General features: G+C 32.7%; 1 protein-coding gene across 9 annotated transcripts in view; it reads left to right on the top strand.

Annotated features, from left to right (window-relative positions):
- The window catches only part of LOC143256503 (uncharacterized), a 66810-nt gene that overhangs the window by 15029 nt on the left and 30386 nt on the right, over window positions 1-21395 (top strand). For 5 of the 9 annotated variants that reach the window (XM_076513808.1, XM_076513811.1, XM_076513806.1 and 2 more), the window contains exons 2-8: window positions 1341-1388; window positions 7334-7447; window positions 8106-8234; window positions 9378-9518; window positions 10644-10704; window positions 13789-13910; window positions 19092-19214. In XM_076513808.1, the coding sequence (XP_076369923.1) occupies window positions 1370-1388; window positions 7334-7447; window positions 8106-8234; window positions 9378-9518; window positions 10644-10704; window positions 13789-13910; window positions 19092-19214 (709 nt within the window). In that variant the 5' untranslated portion in view covers window positions 1341-1369. Of the gene's footprint in view, window positions 1-1340; window positions 1389-7302; window positions 7448-8105; window positions 8235-9377; window positions 9519-10643; window positions 10705-13788; window positions 13911-19091; window positions 19215-21395 lie in introns of those variants that run through there. The other 4 variants (XM_076513812.1, XM_076513814.1, XM_076513809.1 and 1 more) reach the window with 3 other exon arrangements.

Raw genomic sequence — 21395 nt, 5'->3', positions numbered from 1 at the left:
AATCTGAATATTGCAGGATTGAATTCCTGTCACAGAACATGCTCACCTTTTCATCCTTGGGATGTTAGATTGTGACAGTCAATGCCACTATTCACTTGTAAATGAGTAACCCAAGAGTTGTCATTCAGTTATGTCTAGCTGTCTTCTCTCTAGTCTTTCATTATTAAATCATCCCCCCTGCCATTACAGCAGTAAGTCTATGGTTTTACAATGCTAAAATTAGGGGTTAAATTCCCCTTGTTGGGCCCAGCAGATAGCCCAATGTGAATTTGCTATAATAAAAACACAAACACACTATTAAATCAGGAATGGCTATCACAGATATTCCTCATCTAGCTTTGTGTAAAATTAACACCAAACTAATTTTTTTGTTAATATATTAAGTAAAATAAAATTTCACCAAGTTAAAAGGAAGGGAAATATAAGATATAAAGTTTAAGAAATGCTCCTTTTCACCAAGGTGCAATAGTTTTATAACAATCACAATTATTTGTGTAAAATTACAGGTTACCATCCAGTGTTATAGTATATAACACTGCTCAGTAAGATTTGTCATTTATTCAAATTCAGAATGCACCATTTCTTTTTTTAGAAATAAAATCTGGTTTTTGATGGAAATTTTTACCTGTTGTCTAAATATTTTGTACACTTTTTCTGTATGCATACAATTTAAGGTCAACAAGAGCCCTGTTGGGCTATCTAGGATGTCTTATCCACTCAACTTAAGTATAGAATAACAATAGAACACTTAAAATCACTTTTACTTTTTTAAATATTTGTCAATTTTCCTTTGATGCCCCTTAAATAAACTGTATCCATCACACCTGAAGGCAGTCCATCCTGTCTGAAAAAACATAGCTGTGTAATGTTTCTGCAACACTGGGCTAACTTTGATTTGTATGAATATTTTGCTGATGTAACCTTATTGGTGCAAATCTTTATGTATTTTGCCTGTATAATCTGCACTGTCAAAGCTAGTGGTGCGTACAAGCAGACCATGCAGTTGTGGTTTTGCGATTAGTGTTTATTTGGCAAGCCAAATATTTTAAACTCAAGTCTTGACTGGATAAGATACTTTTTGATACAGCTTTTTGTTCAATATTTCTTTGAAATTACAGATGCGATATTTACAGCCAGTACTAATAACTGTGTGAAAAAGTGACTAATAACATGATTCTTAATAAGAGTGTTGCCATGTCCATGTATTAGCATCCTCTCTGTTGACATGTACAAAAAAATCTTTAATGCCATTCTTATAAACGTGACTTTGTATTTTCGATTAATGTGTTAATGTGTGTGTGTGTGTGTGTGAATAATACTTGGCTTTTTCTATTTTGCAGTGATTTAGAAGTCATAATGAAAGAAAGAAATGGATAATGATTATGATGGTAAGTTATTAATATGATTATAATTCCTTTTTTTTATAGTAATCATTCTTGGTGTATATTCTGTCCATAACACATAGTATAACTGTATTGTACATATTACACTTTTTGCATTGGCTGAGATGAGTAATTACTGTACATAATAATTTTAAAACAGATGTAATTTTATCTTGTTCAGCAACAAAAACATTTCTCTTTCATACTGTTTTATGGTGTTTTTTTTAAACTTATTGATGATCAAGTAATACATTTTTGAAGTTCATAAGCACACTAAACAAATCTTACACTATTTGTAATTTCTCATATTGTATATCATGTGCCTGGTGCTTTCAATCATGATATATCCCATGGAGTGGGCATTTGATCATCTTGTTTCCATGAATCTTTGCCATTGGTGGAGTTCTTCCCATGTGGATGTCTTGCTATAGGCCTCAACACCAAGTTATCTCTCTTTAGGTCACCTGTACCTCATCCACAAGCTCTGGACGTTGATGCCTTCATATTGGATTGGTCACTCAATTTTCTTTATGTGTACCCCTCTGATTACTTTATTGGATGATTTCTCTTGTCCTCTCCATTTCTTATTGAGTCCTCCTGATAGCTGCCTATGGGCCAGATCAGTTTTGCCTTCCAAGGTTTCAATGACTGTTCCTTTTGTCCCATCCCTCATCCATTTCTTCTTCCTTTCTTTGTGAACTTCTATAACATGCCCTATATCTCATCCTCCACAACTTTTGTTTGGGTCTAGATGCAATGATCTGGTTTCATATATCAAGTTACTTCCTTGTTAGCTAGCTAGTTACATCTGACTATCTTTTGTGGATGTGTGTCAGTGTAAGTGGAAGGTATTCTGCAGTTGATCTACTATCACAGAATTTCCTACTAACAAGCCTTGTGTGGTAGAAATTCTTACCTGACTTTTCAACTGTGGGTTTTCAGTCTCCTAACTTTTCAGTTATACTGAGTGGTCTATTCCCATACCTTTCGTTTTTTTCAATACCGTAATGTTTCCAGTTCCCCTGTTCTTACAGTATTCATACTTTCCTTCCAAATTCATTGCTCTTTCAGGTGTCATACCTTTCTGGATTTATTACATTGCCTCAGACATTCCCTCACATTGGCTCTGTTTGAACCACATTCCTAGTGTTCCATGTTTCATCTTTTTCTTAGAACATATTTCTTTTTTCTCTTAGCTTGTGGATGTCAATGATGTTTCACATATCCTTTATTAACCTACCTATCATCTCCTTTATCAGGATTTTTCCTTTCCCTTGAAGACCTTAGCAGTTTGGGAGAGCTGTTTCTCCTATTCCCTTCTTTCTTTTTCCTGTCTTCCCCTCAGATGGATTCAGATAGGCTTCTGTGCCTGGTCACAGCTCTTCATTCTTATATAGCCTATACTGCTATCTTCTGGGTCACACCTTCCCAACGTTTTATCCCTTTGCAATCCTCCTCCCTTCAAGATCTTCCATCTTCTATCCTTACCAATTGGGTCCATCATTTGGTTATATTAGCCTATTCTTCCTCCCTGGACTTTGTCCAGTTGTCCTTTAATTCCATCAGATCTGACACTTCACTTTTCCTTTGCTTCTTGAATTTTTTTGTCCAGTGGAGAAGAATCTGTAGTCCAACATGCAGACCACTTCTAGTATGTTTATCTCCCACTATCTCCATCATATTGTGTTTTTTTGTTGGTTGTGGTTATGTATACCACCCATGATTGTTATTTAGACTTTGGTGCAACTCTAACTAGTAAGTTTTAATGCATACTCTCTTTCTTTCAGGGGCTTTTATCTGTTTTTGATCACATGAATCCCACTCCATGACAAGTAGTGTTCTACCAGGTATTCTTTAACTGTAAATCTGCACTTTACAATCATTTTGACTCACTTTTTATGGAATGTTCCATACGACTTCTTAAAGGTGAATAACCTCACGATATTTTGTTCACAAACATGCCTATTTGGGACTGTATTACTCATGAATTGCATGTGTAAAGCAGAAGGCAGTTGCCTTCCATCCCTGCAATGCCTAGAGTAAATAATTCTGTATTATCTGCTTTTCAAAATAAGATTTTGTGATCACCCATTGCACTGTCTCCAGTGATGACATTCCTCCAGACTTTCTAACTTATTGTCACCTTACTTTCTTTGAGTGGGGTATGGTGGTCCTTGCCACTTTCCAGTTCCAAGCTGCTGGGGTGGTTGACCATGGAGGCACTCTACTGAATGAGTCCCATATAATAACCATTCAGTTAAAGAGTAGGATGGTGATGTTCAGGGGGTATAGATAATATAGTATCCTCCAACTTGCAATAATCCATACAACGAAGTAAGACATCAGAACGCAGTTCACCTCTTTGAATGGGAGCCTCATCCTATCCTTGTGTGGATGCCAGTACCTCCTGACAGGTTTTAGATTTAGAGTGAACCAATCAACATAATTTCTCACACTGGTTTTGAGTTGTCTGTTTCATCAGTCTGTGTTTTAGGTCAAAACTGTGGTGCATGGGATTGTCCCTGGCTATTTCTCATACTCTCTTTTATGGGGATATTATTGTCAATTCAATGGTCCTGGCCTGTTTCATGGTAGGGTGAGTTGATTACATGCAGTAAACATCTTTTTGATACCAGATGTCAAGTACCAGATTAGTTCAGAACCAATTCTTGTGTCATACCCATGAATTGGAGTGGTTCTCAATTCTCTTGTTCATGGTTTTGAGGTGAAAATGGTATGATTCTCATCATACCCTTGTGTAGATGTTGACTCTGCAAGGAGATTTTAGATGTAGTTAGTTTACCAAACTTAGTCTGCCACACCTTAGCTGCTCAACACTAAGGGGCATACCCTTGTTTACCCACTTTTCTCATTGAAGGATTGAGTTGCAATATCTTTCTCTGGTTAAGATCACTTTTCTAACATATTTTTTCACACTTGGATATGATTCTTTGATTTTCTGCCCATATATCTTGCACATTTCTTCAGACATGGGTGAAGAGTATACCTGGCTTAGAAGTGGTACGATTAACTTCTTCGGGCCTGAATCTCTGATTTTCAAGGGTATCCATCAGATGATTTTGGAGGTTACTTCTGTCATTCCCTTGCACATGTTCCTTCTCTTTCTCAATGTGGGATTCTTGCTAATCTTGAGAGAGGAGACAAGTACTGTATCATAAGTTATAATTTTTGTATACTGAAGGTGTATTTCCAATTGGTACTTACCTCCTTAACACTTTTCATCCTCCCACCCCACGTTTTTCCAGTGCTGACATCTTTTGTCAAACTTTGAAATGATAGTTTGGTAAAGGAGTATAGAGGGAATCACATGCATTATGTAAGCATATTCTGCTCTTACTGGTGAAGAGATGATGCATGATGGTATGGATGAGAAACATAGTAGAATCTTCCAATTCCACTAGGGTGAGTGGAAGGCTTGTGGCATGCCTAAAGAAACAAGTGTGTGTGTATAGAGGGCAACACTGAATAAGAATAGCTAATCTTGTGAGGTCAGGTAAGTACCAATGTATTAGAAATACATTTTCAGTATAGCAAAATTATAACTTTGTGGTGATATTATCTTTTACATATGTTATTAACCAAAGTAACTTGAGCTTCAAATGTGCTTTCCTTATGTCCATTGTTTAGGGGAATGTGTCTGTTTTGTTTTTCCCTCTCAGAATCCCTTCTTATATTTTGTGTATATTCCTGTGGATAAAAATTATTATTCTTGCCTCCTACAATTCTTTTTCTGTTACAAACTTTAACAGAAATTGCCCATACCAATGGAGGTAACCAATAAATAAAACTGTTTTACTGCAAGGAAATAATGTGCACTTTGAGGAAGTGCAATCCAAAGAGCCTTAGTAGATTGATGATTTGTTAAAAGAACCAGTAATGATTTCACTCATCCATAATGTGAATGATTTTATCAAAAAATGGTAAATTCTTTTTGGTATGGCAGAAGTAAATATAAATTTCATCAGTGGAGGGCTGTATTCAAGAACAGATGGAAACTAATTAGTGACTCTGAAGGTAGTGTTTCCCACTCCAAATATATGATCTTATAATTTATACCAGACAGATGGGCTTAATTTTTTGCAACAAACAAGTACTTCCAGTTCAAGTATATGCAGGAGTATTTCAATCATAACTACTGCTACTGTATTACTCATGTTTGAATAAGATATACTTAAAAATATTTGCAGTGAAAATTTGATCATCAGAATATTTTGTATTTATGTACAACACTCACTAAACCAGGCAGGTGCAATTTTATGGCCCACATCAAACCTGTGATGAGTTCTTAAAATATAAAGAAATTGCAGTCTCTTTAAATTTTACTATTTATTCATATGGTGTGGCCTGTAAGTACATTAAAACATTGCTGTCTGCCCCACACCTTGGAAAAGTTTCATATATCTTTACTAAAGAGTGAATGTTTTCTGTTAGTTTAATGATTTTTGATTTTTATTCTTTTTGGTGAACACAATAAAAAACAAACAAAATATATATTTGAGATCCATTCACCATGTATCTAAAGTGTATAGACTTTACCTTATCTCAAGTTCTATGACATTTTCTCATTGAATAAAATTTCTGTAGTTTCACAAGGATATAATTAAACATGTTCAAGTTCACGAACAGAGGAATGTTTATAGAAACTATGACTAAAACTTTTAAACCTATGTATTTATTCTACTATGACAACATGGCATAATTCTTGCTCTATCTAATCACAATGAAACTTTCTTTACAGCTGTTTTTAAAGTTGTAGTAATGAGAAATCTTAATTTCGATTAGTTGATTATTGATAAGTATACTGGAATGTATGACAACTGTTGTGATAAAGAACAAGTGTAGAAGACAATGTTTTGAGTCTACTCTCTTTCACTTTCAGGTCACAGTCTGTAAAATGTTGTAGATCTATTGTAGTATTCTAGTGATTTTGGAGGATGTAGAATCAAGGAGCTCAACATAGATGTCCACTGGAAATCTTATAAGACAATAAAATTTGTTCTAGTGAAAGCCAAACAGAATCCTATTAATGTAAAACACAAAACATGTAACCTGTGAAATTCGATGAAACATATATTGGAGAAATGGAGAGAAGATAAAAGAATGTGTAGACAGTAAAAGACACATGAAAATCTAAAAATTCAGCCATTGCAGAACACATCAACCAGACATAAACTAAACTGGAATCTTTGACATTGAAAAATTTTGGAATACAAGGAAAAATGAGAAATATCTCTAGTTTAATGCAATAAAACCATCAACATAAATTCAGTATTAGAGGAGAGTAATCTATAGTTACTATTGGATGAATTCACATGCAGCCTTTCCACCAGTCATAACTAGGGATAAACAAAGTAATTACAGCACATTCTTCACAATCCACAAGTTTACACACACTGACCTGAAGATGAAAGATGGAAATTGATATGTCAACAGGCAGTTGCCATACATTCCAGTATACACATCATGAATATTCTGCCTAAACAATCTATCAAAGAATAATCAATTATTCTTGTGATAGCTGAGTTAACCTGAATTTTAATTAATTTATTGTTAGAATAATCATAAACAGTAACAGTCAGAACCACTAATTTTGATTAACCAGTAACAATAGTAATTGTAATTAATAAATAAGTTTGTGTAACATGAATCAAAGTAGTCACTGCTCATAGTTCTACACAGAGTAATTTGCTATATTTTTGTTTATAGGTATGTGTAGTTTTAACAGAAAACATTTGTAGTAAGCATAATCTGTGGTGTCTCTGACTCCTAACATTCTAACATATATTTTTAGTTGCAATATATTCACTTCCCTAAATGCTGTTCTTCAGATAACAGGCACTTGTTTTACTTAGTGCAGACAACTTGACAAAATATTTAACACTTTTCTTTTCTATATCAGATTGTGTTTCATTATCTGAAGTAATTTTCAGAACTTAGATCAGACTTGAATAACCTGCTGTCTTGCCTGAAGTGTCATGAAAATTCAAACGATGTTGTTATGCTTGAAACATTGAAGACCTTGACAGCTATTTGCAGCAATAACGGTAAGCTATACTCCAGCTCAGAGAGAAATTACCACCAAATTTTGTCCAGTTTCATAAGATGTTAAAAAAATAAATGGAACAGCCAAAGACTTCCCCAAAGTTTTTTAAATATGTTTTTAATTCTATTATTAACATTTTAACTATATTTCTAAACATTTGAGGTAATGTTGAACTATTAAGGGCTGTCAAACAGTTCTCATAGGCTCAGTTTTGTCGATTCTATCTATTTTTATAGAAATTTTTATGAGAGAAATGTACTTTAGATTACACCCTCTTAAGAACCAAATATTTCAGGAATATTTTTTTTATAAATGAAGGTGCATGCTATTTCAGTGAACCCTTAATATTTGTAGTTTTATGGACATGAGGGGTGTATGTGACAAAGTAACACATTAACTTTAGATTGTGATAAGATACAATTTTCATAAAGAAAACAACTTAATATGCAAATAAATTGGGTCTTTTCAATGACCACCTAATTAGTTTAATGATTTTATTGAATGCAGTGGGAAGTATAATGCTTTAAAATTGACTTGTTTATTTAAGCTTTAGTCAGATATGCTTATAGTCTACAAATGGATCTGTGATATGTAGTGAATCTAATTTCAATTCTCCCTATGCTGCTGTGTTCCCTAATTTTTTCTCTTTTATTATGTAGATGTAGCAAAGGCATGTTTTAGGGAACTTGATGGAATAAGCTTCATTGTGACACTTTTGAGCTCAACTAGTAATTTGACCATCACAGAATTTTGCCTTCATTCGTTGGCATGTGTTGCAGACAACAATGGTATGTATCCTTAGAATATTCTAAATTTAATAACTGAAGAAAAGTGAGTACACTTTTTAGTTAACCTCCAAAAAATGAAACACATTCTCTTTCAACCAACAAATACAAATTATTCTTCTAAACATTAATATATCATTACAGTAAGTAAAATGGATATTACAATTTAATGGAAACAAAGTTTATAATTAAAGTTTGAACTATTATAAATATATGTTTGACCATCACTTGATCTGAACTACATGCTTGCTCAACAAATTAATAAAAAATGTTTTTTAATTTATTACCCATAAATATAACTGAATGGCTCTAATAGAAGATTTATACGGAAGCACAAGTTATAAGATAGTGAACTATGCCTGGGCAGGACGAAGCCAGAGGAGTTTCTGGTGGAGGTCCACAGCAATAATGACATGCAAATTGATCATCAGACCTTGGTATAGGGGTGAAAGACAGGCCCTGAAAGGTCACCTTTCTATATAACTTTTATTTTAAAGTTAATGTTGTTTTTTTGTTACTTCTTCTTCCTACTCCCTCTTTCTCTGCTCTTTTTTTTTTATCTCCTCTCTCGCCACTCTGTCTGTTTAATTCAGTGCATCCTGTGATGGGCTGCATCTTGGATGTCATTGCTATTTCACAAATTTCTTCATCTGAAGACCCTATCTCAAGATTGAATTCACCCCCGTTGAAATGGTCCAGCTGTCCTCCACAGACCTTCTGACTTTTCAGTTTTCCCAAACTTCAAACAAGATACTCCCCTATCCTTCAAGACCGGCCTAACCTATGAATGAGTGTGGGACTGATGAAAAACAACAGTTCCTGAGCGTCCGTGATTTGCCTCTTGAGTTTTTCCCACAGGGGTTTAAACCAAAACTTCTACCATGTTAAATTTGGATCCAGAACTGTTTTGACATTGTCTTTATAATTTTCAGTATAAAGTATTGTTTTTGTTATTTACAGAAGATTGGTAACAATTATACATTCAAGAGTGTCATTAAGTGAAAAATATAAATATAAAACAAAACATTGGTAATTGTAATGGCTTACAAATTAGTTTGAAAAAAAAATCTTTAAATTTGATTTTTAAACTATATGAAATATTAACAGTCTTTTTGAAACCCCAGTTTTTTACTATAATTTTTTCAGTATATAATCAGCAAGATTTAACTTCACCAGCCATGTTTGAATTTCTTCATTTGGTATTGTCTCAAAAACATATTTCTGGGGCCCGTATTAATCTACTGAAGAGTGCTGTTTTATTATTGATAATTCTTGTTGCACACAACAGTAAGTTCAGTGTACTTGAATAATATTTGTAGTCAAAGAAAACACATTGATGTACTTTATGCATTGTGGAATCTGTTGATCTGATTAGTTAAAATTAACTTTTTAAATGATAAAATAGGTGAAATAAAGGTTGGCTGAAATGTTCTAACAAGAATGTTAGCACTTCTGCTCGGAATCTTTATTTAATATTTGTTGAATTTATAGTTCTAATAAAACTAATATTTAATAAGTTCAAACATTATTACTTGAACACATACTTGTTGAGGATAAACACCATTATATAACTTCACTATTTCACTTAACTGAAGAGATACAGTTTGATTTTAAAGACTTATGCCTGAGTTTTGCTTGTAATTGGCCAGTATAAATTGTTTGATCAGTGGCAAAGTGAAACATTTAGATATTTAAGTCAAATGTTTAGGGTCATGAAAATATTTTGCTAATTTTAAGAATTGGGATACTTTTAAAATATTAGTTTTTCTCTGCTTTTTACTTGCAGTTTTAGGGAAGAGAAACTGTAAAGAATTCTAATATATTGCAGTGTTGGAACCAGAATTTTTTTTTTTGGGGAGGTATCCAGATAAGTCTATCAGAATGTTACACATGTGGGAGGGAGTTTGTTCAGAGACTTACCCCTATCTGAAAAGCTGAGAACTGAAATGTGAAATCTTTTTAAGGCCAGTCCTTTGTCTGACACTTCCACGTCGAAATTATCAATAACAATATTAATAAGCAATACTATCTGCTGACAGTATCTTAGAGTAAAGAACCAACATAATTAAGTATTGTTCATTGATGGGCTAGAGAGAGGTATGGAAAGTGTGATATTCACATCAATGAGCTTTAGACTTGTCATAATATTTTAGAGAAAAAAAAAGGTCCTTTATGGTTGTCTTCACCTTATAATATATTATGAGTATTTCACATAGGAATATGAGTGTAAGTTACCAAATAAAATTAATAGCTACTTTTTCTATCATTATATTGTGTTGAATTATTAATATTTTAGAACACAGAGCACATGTATAAAAATATATATATCATTTACTTATTCATTTTTAATTCACAGAAGTTGTCAAATAATTCTTGTGTTTGTTAATTTTTTAACTATTTTATGTTTTATAGGCTTAGGACAAAAGCTTTTGACAGAGAAAGGCTGTCTTCATGATCTGATAGATCATTATCAGTAAGTTTACTGACATAATGTCTTATTAAAAATCTTTTAGAATTTTTAATTTTCTTAACACTATTTCTTAACACTTTTAAAGTGTAATTATTATTCAAAATAAATGCTATTGTTAAGGTTTACAGTGAAATGTGACTTCCCATATTGGTGATAAAGATGTAGATCAGTATTTTTTTCTGAAATTTTGTTTAAATGATCTGAAAAAAGACATGGAATAACATGTAAATTGCTTTTTACACTCTTTGGTCTGAACATTTTCAGGCTTTAAAATGTAGTTTAGGCCTTGGTCTTAGATTTTGAAGGCAAATAGTTGCTATTTTTCCTATTTCAACATTCTGGACTGCTACTAGCAACAACATTATTATTATTTAAAATTGTCTTTAACTGTCATAATTAATTGTGTTGCATATTAAGTGATGAATGTGTATATCTTAATGTATAAATATTCTGTGTTTGCTTTTCATATGTTAAAATTCACTTTAATTATGTGTAAGTGTTTTTATTTTAACAATTTCAATGAAAGATGCTTGGTTTTGGTGGATTGGTAAAGCATACAGTGCCTCACTGCTGATGGTTAGTCTATGCTTAAAAAAAGATTTTATTATTAAAGTTATGGTTTAACTGCTGAAAGCTGGAGAAAATTTAGGGGCAAATAGCCCCAATATTTGTGTAATGTTGAAAACATTAAGATGAATGTGGAAAAAAACATCTGTAGGTTATTTGAGAAACATCTGTAGGTTATTTGAAAAACATCTGTAGGTTATTTGAGAAACATCTGTAGGTTATTTGAAAAACATCTGTAGGTTATTTGAGAAACATCTGTAGGTTATTTGAAAAACATCTGTAGGTTATTTGAGAAACATCTGTAGGTTATTTGAAAAACATCTGTAGGTTATTTGAGAAACATCTGTAGGTTATTTGAAAAACGTCTGTAGGCTATTTGAGAAACATCTGTAGGTTATTTGAAAAACATCTGTAGGTTATTTGAGAAACATCTGTAGGTCATTTGAAAAACATCTGTAGGTTATTTGAGAAACATCTGTAGGTTATTTGAAAAACATCTGTAGGTTATTTGAGAAACATCTGTAGGTTATTTGAAAAACATCTGTAGGTTATTTGAGAAACATCTGTAGGTTATTTGAAAAACGTCTGTAGGCTATTTGAGAAACATCTGTAGGTTATTTGAAAAACATCTGTAGGTTATTTGAGAAACATCTGTAGGTTATTTGAAAAAACATCTGTAGGCTATTTGAAAAACATCTGTAAGTTATTTGATTGTTATTTTATTATTTCCTTTAATGAGCAAATACTTGGGTACAGACTTTCTAACCAGGTTACAGGTAAAACTGTATTGTAGAGGCCAGATGGTGCAAGTCTAGCTGGCTGGCTCATGTACAGCTTGGCTTGAAAAACCAATCATATAAGTTGAACCTGCAGTCTTTCTATTCTCACTTCATGATACTTATCCTGGGTATGCCATGCAGCTCAGATGGGTATGACACTGGGAAATGAAGCTATCTTATTAATCATGATATGAAGATGAATTATGTCAAAAATATTGATGTAATTTTTTAAATTATAGCTATTTGAACAGAGAAGTCACAAAATCAGTTAAATGCATCTACTCAACTATTTGCTATTGTAATACAGAATTTCTTTCCTATCCAGCTTTTTAAGATGGCTGGAGTGTTGAGGAATCCACATTTTCAAAAACATATACATAAGTGTTCATGTTTGGATAATGTAGCTTAATCTATGTTAAGAGGTGTTCTCTGTCTAACTGGTAATAGGGCAATACTGTTTAACAAGTTCACACATAAAAGTATAAGTTATATTTATACTAGAAAAAAAGATATTAACTATACTTCTTGCATATGCAATCAGTTTGCACATCTTAAATTGCTGTTGCACATTCAATTAACACAGTGTTTTTCCATTCTCTTCTAAGTTAGTTTAAAATAACTTTTGACTTTTATTTAAGTTTCTTTAAGGATATTACTTACAAATGACATAAACTATTTATAAGTTCTGATTTGTTTGTCAGAGTGAGGTTAATCATATATTTAAATGTCGATGACTAAAAGTAAGTATTTTAATCTTCTGTGATTAGAATGTTGCAATGCGAGTGAGTGAAGTGCATGTAACAGTGAGGTATTAATTGAGCTAATATTTATAGAATGTTTACTTCGTATATTTTGGATTGTTTTGAATTTTTAAATATAATATTTCTGTAACAGTATTTGAAGCTGCCATGTGAACTATACAAAGTGAACTATGAAATGTGGAATAAAGACTGCAAAGTTAATCACTATTTTCCTTAACTATTTAATATAAAGGTATAAAGTCCAGATACTGAGAGAAAAAATGCATTCAGTTGGAGCAGCAAGAACTTGCAGGAAACAGAAGATCAGATATTATAGTTATTAAAATATTTTAGGTTGTAACTAATAGGATGTGTAAAGAACAAATTAATATTAACTTCCGATCATAATAAGCTACCAAGAACTACAGTTCAACCTGATAATGAGTATAGCTTGTTAAACATTTTCCTTACGTTCTCACTTATGAACGTTGTTGGGTGCCCTTGCTGTTAACGGTATTGTTCTCACTTATGAACGTTGTTGGGTACCCTTGCTGTTAACGGTATTGTTCTCACTTATGAACGTTGTTGGGTGCCCTTGCTGTTAACGGTATTGTTCTCACTTATGAACGTTGTTGGGTGCCCTTGCTGTTAACGGTATTTCATGCTGTAAGTTATACACCGTTGATGAAAATTACATGTCAGATGCTGACAGAATGCTGAAATGTTTCAACTTAACAGTTACTTATGAAAATTTCACGTTATAATGCTCCACAGCTGGAAGGTTGAGCATGTTTGGTTGGACAGGGATTTGAATGTGCAACCCTCAGAATGTGAGGTAAGAGTCATAACCATCTGGCCGTGCTAGAGCCAGCAACTGTTAGTTACTTGTCAATATATTTTATATATATATATATATATATTGCTATGATGGTATACCAGATATCTTATTACTTAGTCCTTTTTGAGCACAAATTCCACAATATTTGAAACTTGTTTTTTAGGTCAACTTGCCCATTGCTGGTATTTGAGACAAGAAGGCATGAAAACCAAAGTTTCCCATCATTAGATCTGTGGCAAGCCATAAATGGAGCACTCTGTTTTGCTGTGAATAACCCTCAAAATGGTACAAAAATTGCATTATATTCATGTTTTAGATACAGGTAAAAGTCATAGGATGTTTAGATCATAGAGTTAAGGTTGTAAAAATAAATACACATTTATATGTAGTCTTTTTATGTTTCCATACTAATAATCTTAGCTGTATGTTAAACAATTAGTAATATTAATACAGAAGTCATGAGAGTGTGGTGGGACTTCACTGTAAGTCTGATAGTTTCAGTGTTATTTTAGATTTGTGCACGTGATTGTCTCCAGAAAGCACAGTTTTCTTATTTTGAGTATGCATTTCTCTTTAAACAGTAATTACACTATATAATATATAAAAATACCATTTTTCAGGAACATTTTACTTGTATTGTTTTTGTATGTGTTACTGACTCTATGAGCCTTCCATGATGCATGGCACATATATAAATTACCACTGTAATTCCTAGTAGCAAAGAATTATTTTTACAGCTCTTATTCTTTAATAAAACAAGTAAGACTGATGGTAGTGTTTGTATACTGTAATAGAACTTAACATCTTTTTTTCATCTACAAGTTAATTTATTTTGTGTTGAAGATTTCACTAAATTTGGTATCAGAAGAAAGCAATCCAAATTTTTTTCTTGAATTATGCAAAATGGATTATTAGGTACGTACTTGTATGTTTATTGGTTCATGTTCTGTTAGAAATGACGTTTTGCCAACAGGCATATATTTAATGACAATTCTGTTGTATTTGATTTGTTGAGTAAATAGTTTGTATATATATATAGATCTATAGGCATGTTATTGTTATTGGAAATTATCATAACATCAACCAGTTTCCAAATTGTTTGTACACCATTAAGAGTCTTAAACATAGCTGACAGTGATGTAAGAGTTTAGAGTCATTCACAGATTATGGAAACTTGTTAATTAGCTGCTCTTCCCTTGTAAATTTCAGGATTCATCCTTAGTAATCAGCATACAACATACTTCTGTCCCACTCATAGAAGTAAACTGTATTAATTAGTTTTTGAAATACCTCCAAAATTTCATTGGTGACTTATGGGCTGTGTAACTTCTTTTTCTGAAAATAAACATTAATGCAGTGAGATTATTCAACGATGTCAGCACAGAGATTATAACATTTTGAAAAGGTGTATTTTTGTCATTATCTATGGAAACAGAAGAATTAGTACAACAAATAACATCAGCACTGATGTTCCCCTCCACAGTGTTAAAACTGTTGCTATGATTGAGAACTCTTTCATTTTAAAATTCATTACAGTAAATCCTCTGGCATTATTAAGAAGATAAAAAAATCTGGATTTGAGATTTTCACTGGCCCACAATACACATTTTCTTGAGCATACGATCACATCTTGAAATTAATGACTCTTGCCTTCAGAAAGATGGTCAAAAAAACTGGAATTTAAGTAATCCTGTTTGAACCATGTAATTATTAAGTCTCCTGACCTAAATTACCTTCATGCCTTTATCTGCTTGAAGTTGCACTGGGAAGTTATAGACTTTATTTATTTAGTTACAAGCTAGTGGAGTTTAGTACTAGCCAAATGTGAGGTTTTCTTCCCTCTATTTATGGAATCACATTGTAACTCATTTGTCAGTGAGTACTCTAAGTAGTATAGCAGAATCCCTAATTGTGAAACCACTGACTAGAGGAAGTCGACTGACTGACTGTAATTACTTTTACTTTGTATGTTATAACATTTATTAATTATTGTGTAAGTTACTTTTTTTATAATTATACTTAACACCAGACACCTTCTGTAAACAAAATGATATCTTTGTGGTATTTTCTGGTAAGACTTATTTTTCTACAAGCACTGGATAAGTGAGCTCACAAATAACAGTAGATTGGATCAACATTTAAGGGGAGTGTTATGTAATAGATAAAGTGATCAAGTTCTTTGTGAAGTGTAAAATAATATGTCTAGACAGACGTTATGGAATGAACAAAATCTTTATTATCGCAGATGAATAGAAAATCACATAATAATATCTTTTTATTAGCTTTCTGTCTCTCTCTCTCTCTCAGTATTAATTTCTGTAGAACTAAAACATTTTGCTTTTGAAAGAAGTCTTCATTTGACAACACCATAATAGAAAATTGGCTCAAGATAGTGTGCCTAATTTCAACAGGTAAACTCACTTTCTTTGTTCATTTGACAATGCTGTCTCATGCCCCTTTATTCCTTCAGAGCATTGGTTTGTTGTTACATTTAGTCAGTGTCATAATCAGTCAGCAAATAGGTATTACAGTGCAAATCCTTTTGATCTGAATACTGTATGTTATTGTAGTATCCCTACAGGGGAATAGATACTGTCTGTTTTAGAGAAAAATGAAATGAAATGACTAGAGGAAGGCATTTTAGTGACTTTCTTGACTACATGTTGCCATTATAACAACTCAGGATTTGCCTTGGGAAAAATTTTAATTTTTGTATCACTTAAGGAGACAGAAAACATGATATTTCTATGTATCACACTTTTATTATATACTTAAGGAGTTTGGCACTAGCTTTGATATGGGCTATCTTCCCTCTAGTAGTTTCCTCAAGACTATTCTTTCACTAATGGCCAATCACTTTGATTTATGTAGCATCTGTCCTTTCAACATATATATATATAGTTAATATTTTATTCAGTTAATGGAAGAGAGAAAGCAATCAAATGGTTGTTCTTTGAAGTAGCTCAATCTTTTTTAGAAATAATGTTAAACTGTTAAGAAACAAGGTAAACATGACTACCTGAGAGAAAATTATAGTCTGGATTAGTAGCCTGTTTAAATAACTTTACATATAAACAACTGTGATTTCTGCCCTGCATTGGTGAATGTAGTGTGAGAATGTTGTTTTTTATTAATCACCATATGGCAATGGAGAATTTTTAGAAATCAGATATTTTTGGTATATTATGATATGTATTTGAATGTTGAATTAGGTTTTAAAATGTATTTTTCTATGAGAATAAAAAAAATCTAATAAGGGACAATAGTAACACAGAAATTAAAATATTGTGCCATTAAAATAGATGAAAATATGCACACAGGTTATATTTCATTGATTTATTTTTTAAACAGTTCACTTTTTTAACTGGACAGAGAAGTAAACTCACCAAGAAAATTTATGTATCACTAACACAGTAAAATATAACATTTAGAACTTATAAGTAAGAATGCATGAGTTTCATATTGTAGACATTACTGTGAATGTGTGTGTGTGGACAAATTGCATGTGTACCAAGAGTGAGGTCTTATTTTGTTCTAATCTAGGCATTTGACATCTGAGTCAAAGGAAATGGTAGTCTTTGTTGACAAAAGTGAAACGTGGTAACGCAGTATGGCTAACAGTTAGGCCATATAATATTTCACTTATTAGTGTAATTTTGTCTATAAACATATGTACATTAGTATTTGAAACCTGTAATTAAATGTGATTTACTAGTTACTAATAGCTGCCATTAGATGTTCATGTAACTAGGTACATTACAACATGATGAATGTCCATGTAACTAGGTACATTACAACATGATGAATGTCCATGTAACTAGGTACATTACAACATGGTGAATGTCCATGTAACTAGGTACATTACAACATGGTGAATGTCCATGTAACTAGGTACATTACAACATGATGAATGTCCATGTAACTAGGTACATTACAACATGATGAATGTCCATGTAACTAGGTACATTACAACATGGTGAATGTCCATATAACTAGGTACATTACAACATGATGAATGTCCATGTAACTAGGTACATTACAACATGATGAATGTCCATGTAACTAGGTACATTACAACATGGTGAATGTCCATGTAACTAGGTACATTACAACATGATGAATGTCCATGTAACTAGGTACATTACAACATGGTGAATGTCCATGTAACTAGGTACATTACAACATGATGAATGTCCATGTAACTAGGTACATTACAACATGATGAATGTCCATCTCATTTGTTAATAATAATCAATAATCTTAGAGATGAGAATTTTCAATCAGTTGGCAGATTTCTGACCTTTTATTGTTAGGCCTAAATCACCTCAAATTTCTGTAACATACATTATATTTCCGGGTGTTTTAAATTTACTGATGTAATTACGTTGGAGATTTAGAAGAATTATATATATATATATGTATGTATATACACAGAATGAACATTGACAAATATAGTAACAAAATGTTTTTAAAAATTCAAACCCATCTCAGATTTAAAGAGCACTGAGCATCATGCATCAAGGTGCTGTTCATTACAGTTAAGTAGTTGTTTGTTAGTGTGTAGTCAAAGGTTTGTAGGTTGTTTAATTTGATTTATAAACAACAAAAGTTTAATGGTCATAAGTATTGCCAGTGGCATTTAATGGATTTACAAATAGCCCTATGTGAGTCTAAAAAATATTTTTTTAATCATTTGATAAACGTGAAACACTGATTCAAGTTACTAAAGTTGCAGTAGTAGAAAGGTTAATTTCAGATTTGAACTTAATGATGACCTAAAGAGGTCAAAACCCATATTGGTCATCCCTACTGAATATGTAAATATGTATATATATGAAGGGATTGCTTCTTTGATTATGCATTGTCTATTATTTAAAAACAAGAAATCAAATCAGGTAAACTTACAACTACAGTGACAAGAAATAAAATTAATTTTATGCTGTCTTAATCTTATCACTTAATTAATTAATAGGCCAGTGGTAAATAATTAAAATCTAGGTTATACTAACATTTCTGTGAAATATGTATGAATATTTTGATTTGTATTTGATTTTGAAAATGATGTCTATTCCTCCTGTGATGACAGTACTGTAGTTCTGTTAGGTGGATTAATGCATTAGGAAATTTTTAAATATACATTATTTGTTGATATTATATATTCAAGTCCTTCATATATCAATGTTTGGTTCTTATTTATTGTAGTGTATACAAAAAAATGAATTACTTTTCACTTCTAGCAAATAGTTCAGGGTTTTCTACATTTTATGATCGATGGACTGAAATTCCTGAAAAATAATAGAATAATGTTCAACTTGTTAGGTTTGTAGAAGGGCTTGGATAAGGTGGGACATAAAGCTGAACAATGTTTATAATATGTGAAGCTAATTATTTTCTGAGCTTCAAAAGATACATTCAATTAGTTATGTTTCTCTGCTAAGTTGCAGTATTTTTTGTTTGATTTTGCAGAAGAAAACCAAACTGTGTGTTCCATGCTATTTCCTGTTGGCTTGAGAATTTTGAAACATGAAACTAACTACAAGGTTCTCAGGGCTGTGTCAACCTTTCTAGCATTGACAGTATCTGCAAATAGTAAGTTTTAGAAGCTATAAAGAAAAGCAGTATATTATCAAAAAAAATATTTCTGAGTTGGGATTATAAAAGTAAGTTTTAATTATCTGTTTTATAATTTACTTTAATGTTTTGGAAGTAGCCATTCAGAATGTATAGAAACTAATTACAGTTATTTTGATTTGAAGAAAGTACCAGTTATGTTACATATTCTGAAGACTGTTTAAGATAATTAGCTTATGAGACTAATTATACTGAGGTTGTTATTATTTGTGCATTTTGACTGTATTATTGATTTGTTACCTCTGCCACCTTCAGTGGTTCAGGTTATGTTTTAACCCTTATTTGTGTATGTCAGAAGGATTTCTCATAAATAACTGAATTGATTTGGAGGAAAGTTTGTAAACATTTGGACTATGACCCAACGACAAGTGATTGGATTTGGAGAGTAAAGATCACATCAGCAAGGTTATAAAAATTTAAAAAACCTGTCTGTTAACATTTACACCAATTTTGTACACTATTTTTGCTCTTTAACACAGTCGAAAATGATTGGATTTTAATAAAATTTGATGGATATGCACTGCATAGCCAAAAGTATGTGAACGCCCCTTCTAATTAGTGGGTTTGGCTATTTTGTTGCTAACAGGTGAATAAAATCAAGCATACAGTCATGCAATTTTCATAGACAAACACTGGCAGTAGAATGGGCTGTACTGAAGAGCTCAGTGACTTTCAACATTGTGCTGTCATAGGATTCCACCTTTTCAACAAGTCAGTTTGTCAAATTTCTGCCCTGCTAGAGCTGTTCTGGTCAACTGTAAGTGCTGTTATTGTGAAGTGAAAATGTCTAGGAGCAACAGCAGCTCAGTCACAAAGAGGTAGACCACACAAGCTCACAGAATGGGACCGCCGAGTGCTGAAGCACATTGTGCATAAAAGTTGTCTGTTCACTGTTGCAACACTCGCTACCGAGTTGCAAACTGCCTCTAGAAGCAACATTAGCACAAGAACTGTTCGTTTTGAGCTTCATGAAAAGGTTTTTTATGGCCAAGCAGTCACACACAAGCTTAAGATCACCATGTGCAATGCCAAGTGTCAGGTGGAGTGATGTAAAGCACACCGCCATTGGACTCTGGAGCAGTTGGAAATCTATTATCTGGAGTGATGAATCATGATTCACTAACTGGCATTCCCATGGACAAATCTGGGTTTGGCAGATGCCAGGAGAAATCTACCTGCCTGAATGCATTGTGCCAACTGTAAAATTTTGTTGAGGAGGAATAATGGTCTGGGGCTATTTTTCATGGTTAGGGGCTAGGCTCTTTAGTTCCAGTGAAGGGAAATCTTAATGCTACAGCATACAATGACATTTTAGAGAATTGTGTGCTTCCAACTTTGTGGCAACAGTTTGGGGAAGGCCCTTTTTTGTTTCACCATGACAATGTCTCCATGCACAAAGAGAGGTTCATAAAGACATGGTTTGTCGAGGTTGGTGTGGAATAACTTGTCTGGCCTGCACAGAGCCCTGACCTCAACCCCATTGAACACCTTTAGGATGAATTGAAATGTCAACTGTGAGCCAGCCTTTTTGCTCAACATCAGTGCTGACATCACTGATGGTCTTGTGGTGTAATAGGAGTGAATCCCTGCAGCTATGTTCCAAAATCTAGTGAAGAGCCTTCCAAGAAGAGTGGAGGCTGGTATTGTCACAAAGCAGGGACCAACTCCATATTAATGCCCATGGGTTTGGAATGATATGTTCAACAAGCCCATATGGTTGTGATGGTTGGGTGTCCACATACTTTTGGCCATTGAGTGTATGTTGAATATTATTTCTTATTGTCATACCAAAAATGGTCTGTGGCCATTGATAACAGTACATTTTTATATTTTATGAGATCCAAATATGATCAATGTTGTATGGCAGAAGTGTGAGCTTTGCTGAGTGCCCCTCCAATTCATTCTGGAATGGTTGTAATCATGTGTTTAGTGTTATGTTAAACTTTATGCTTTCTTTACCAAAAATTTTGTTATGGATTATATAATTATTTCTTTCTCCAAAAACTGTAGATAAAGTTATATTGACAGAAATAGACAATATCATATATCTTTTTATTTCATCCTACAAAAGGTACAAAATACTTACTGTTGTAAGTTACTAGTATTACAAAGTCAAAAGTCACATACTTTTGATATTAT

Source organism: Tachypleus tridentatus, chromosome 7 (genome assembly GCF_004210375.1).
Source record: "Tachypleus tridentatus isolate NWPU-2018 chromosome 7, ASM421037v1, whole genome shotgun sequence".
NCBI lineage: Eukaryota > Metazoa > Arthropoda > Merostomata > Xiphosura > Limulidae > Tachypleus > Tachypleus tridentatus.
This window is presented reverse-complemented; position numbering and strand designations above follow the sequence as displayed.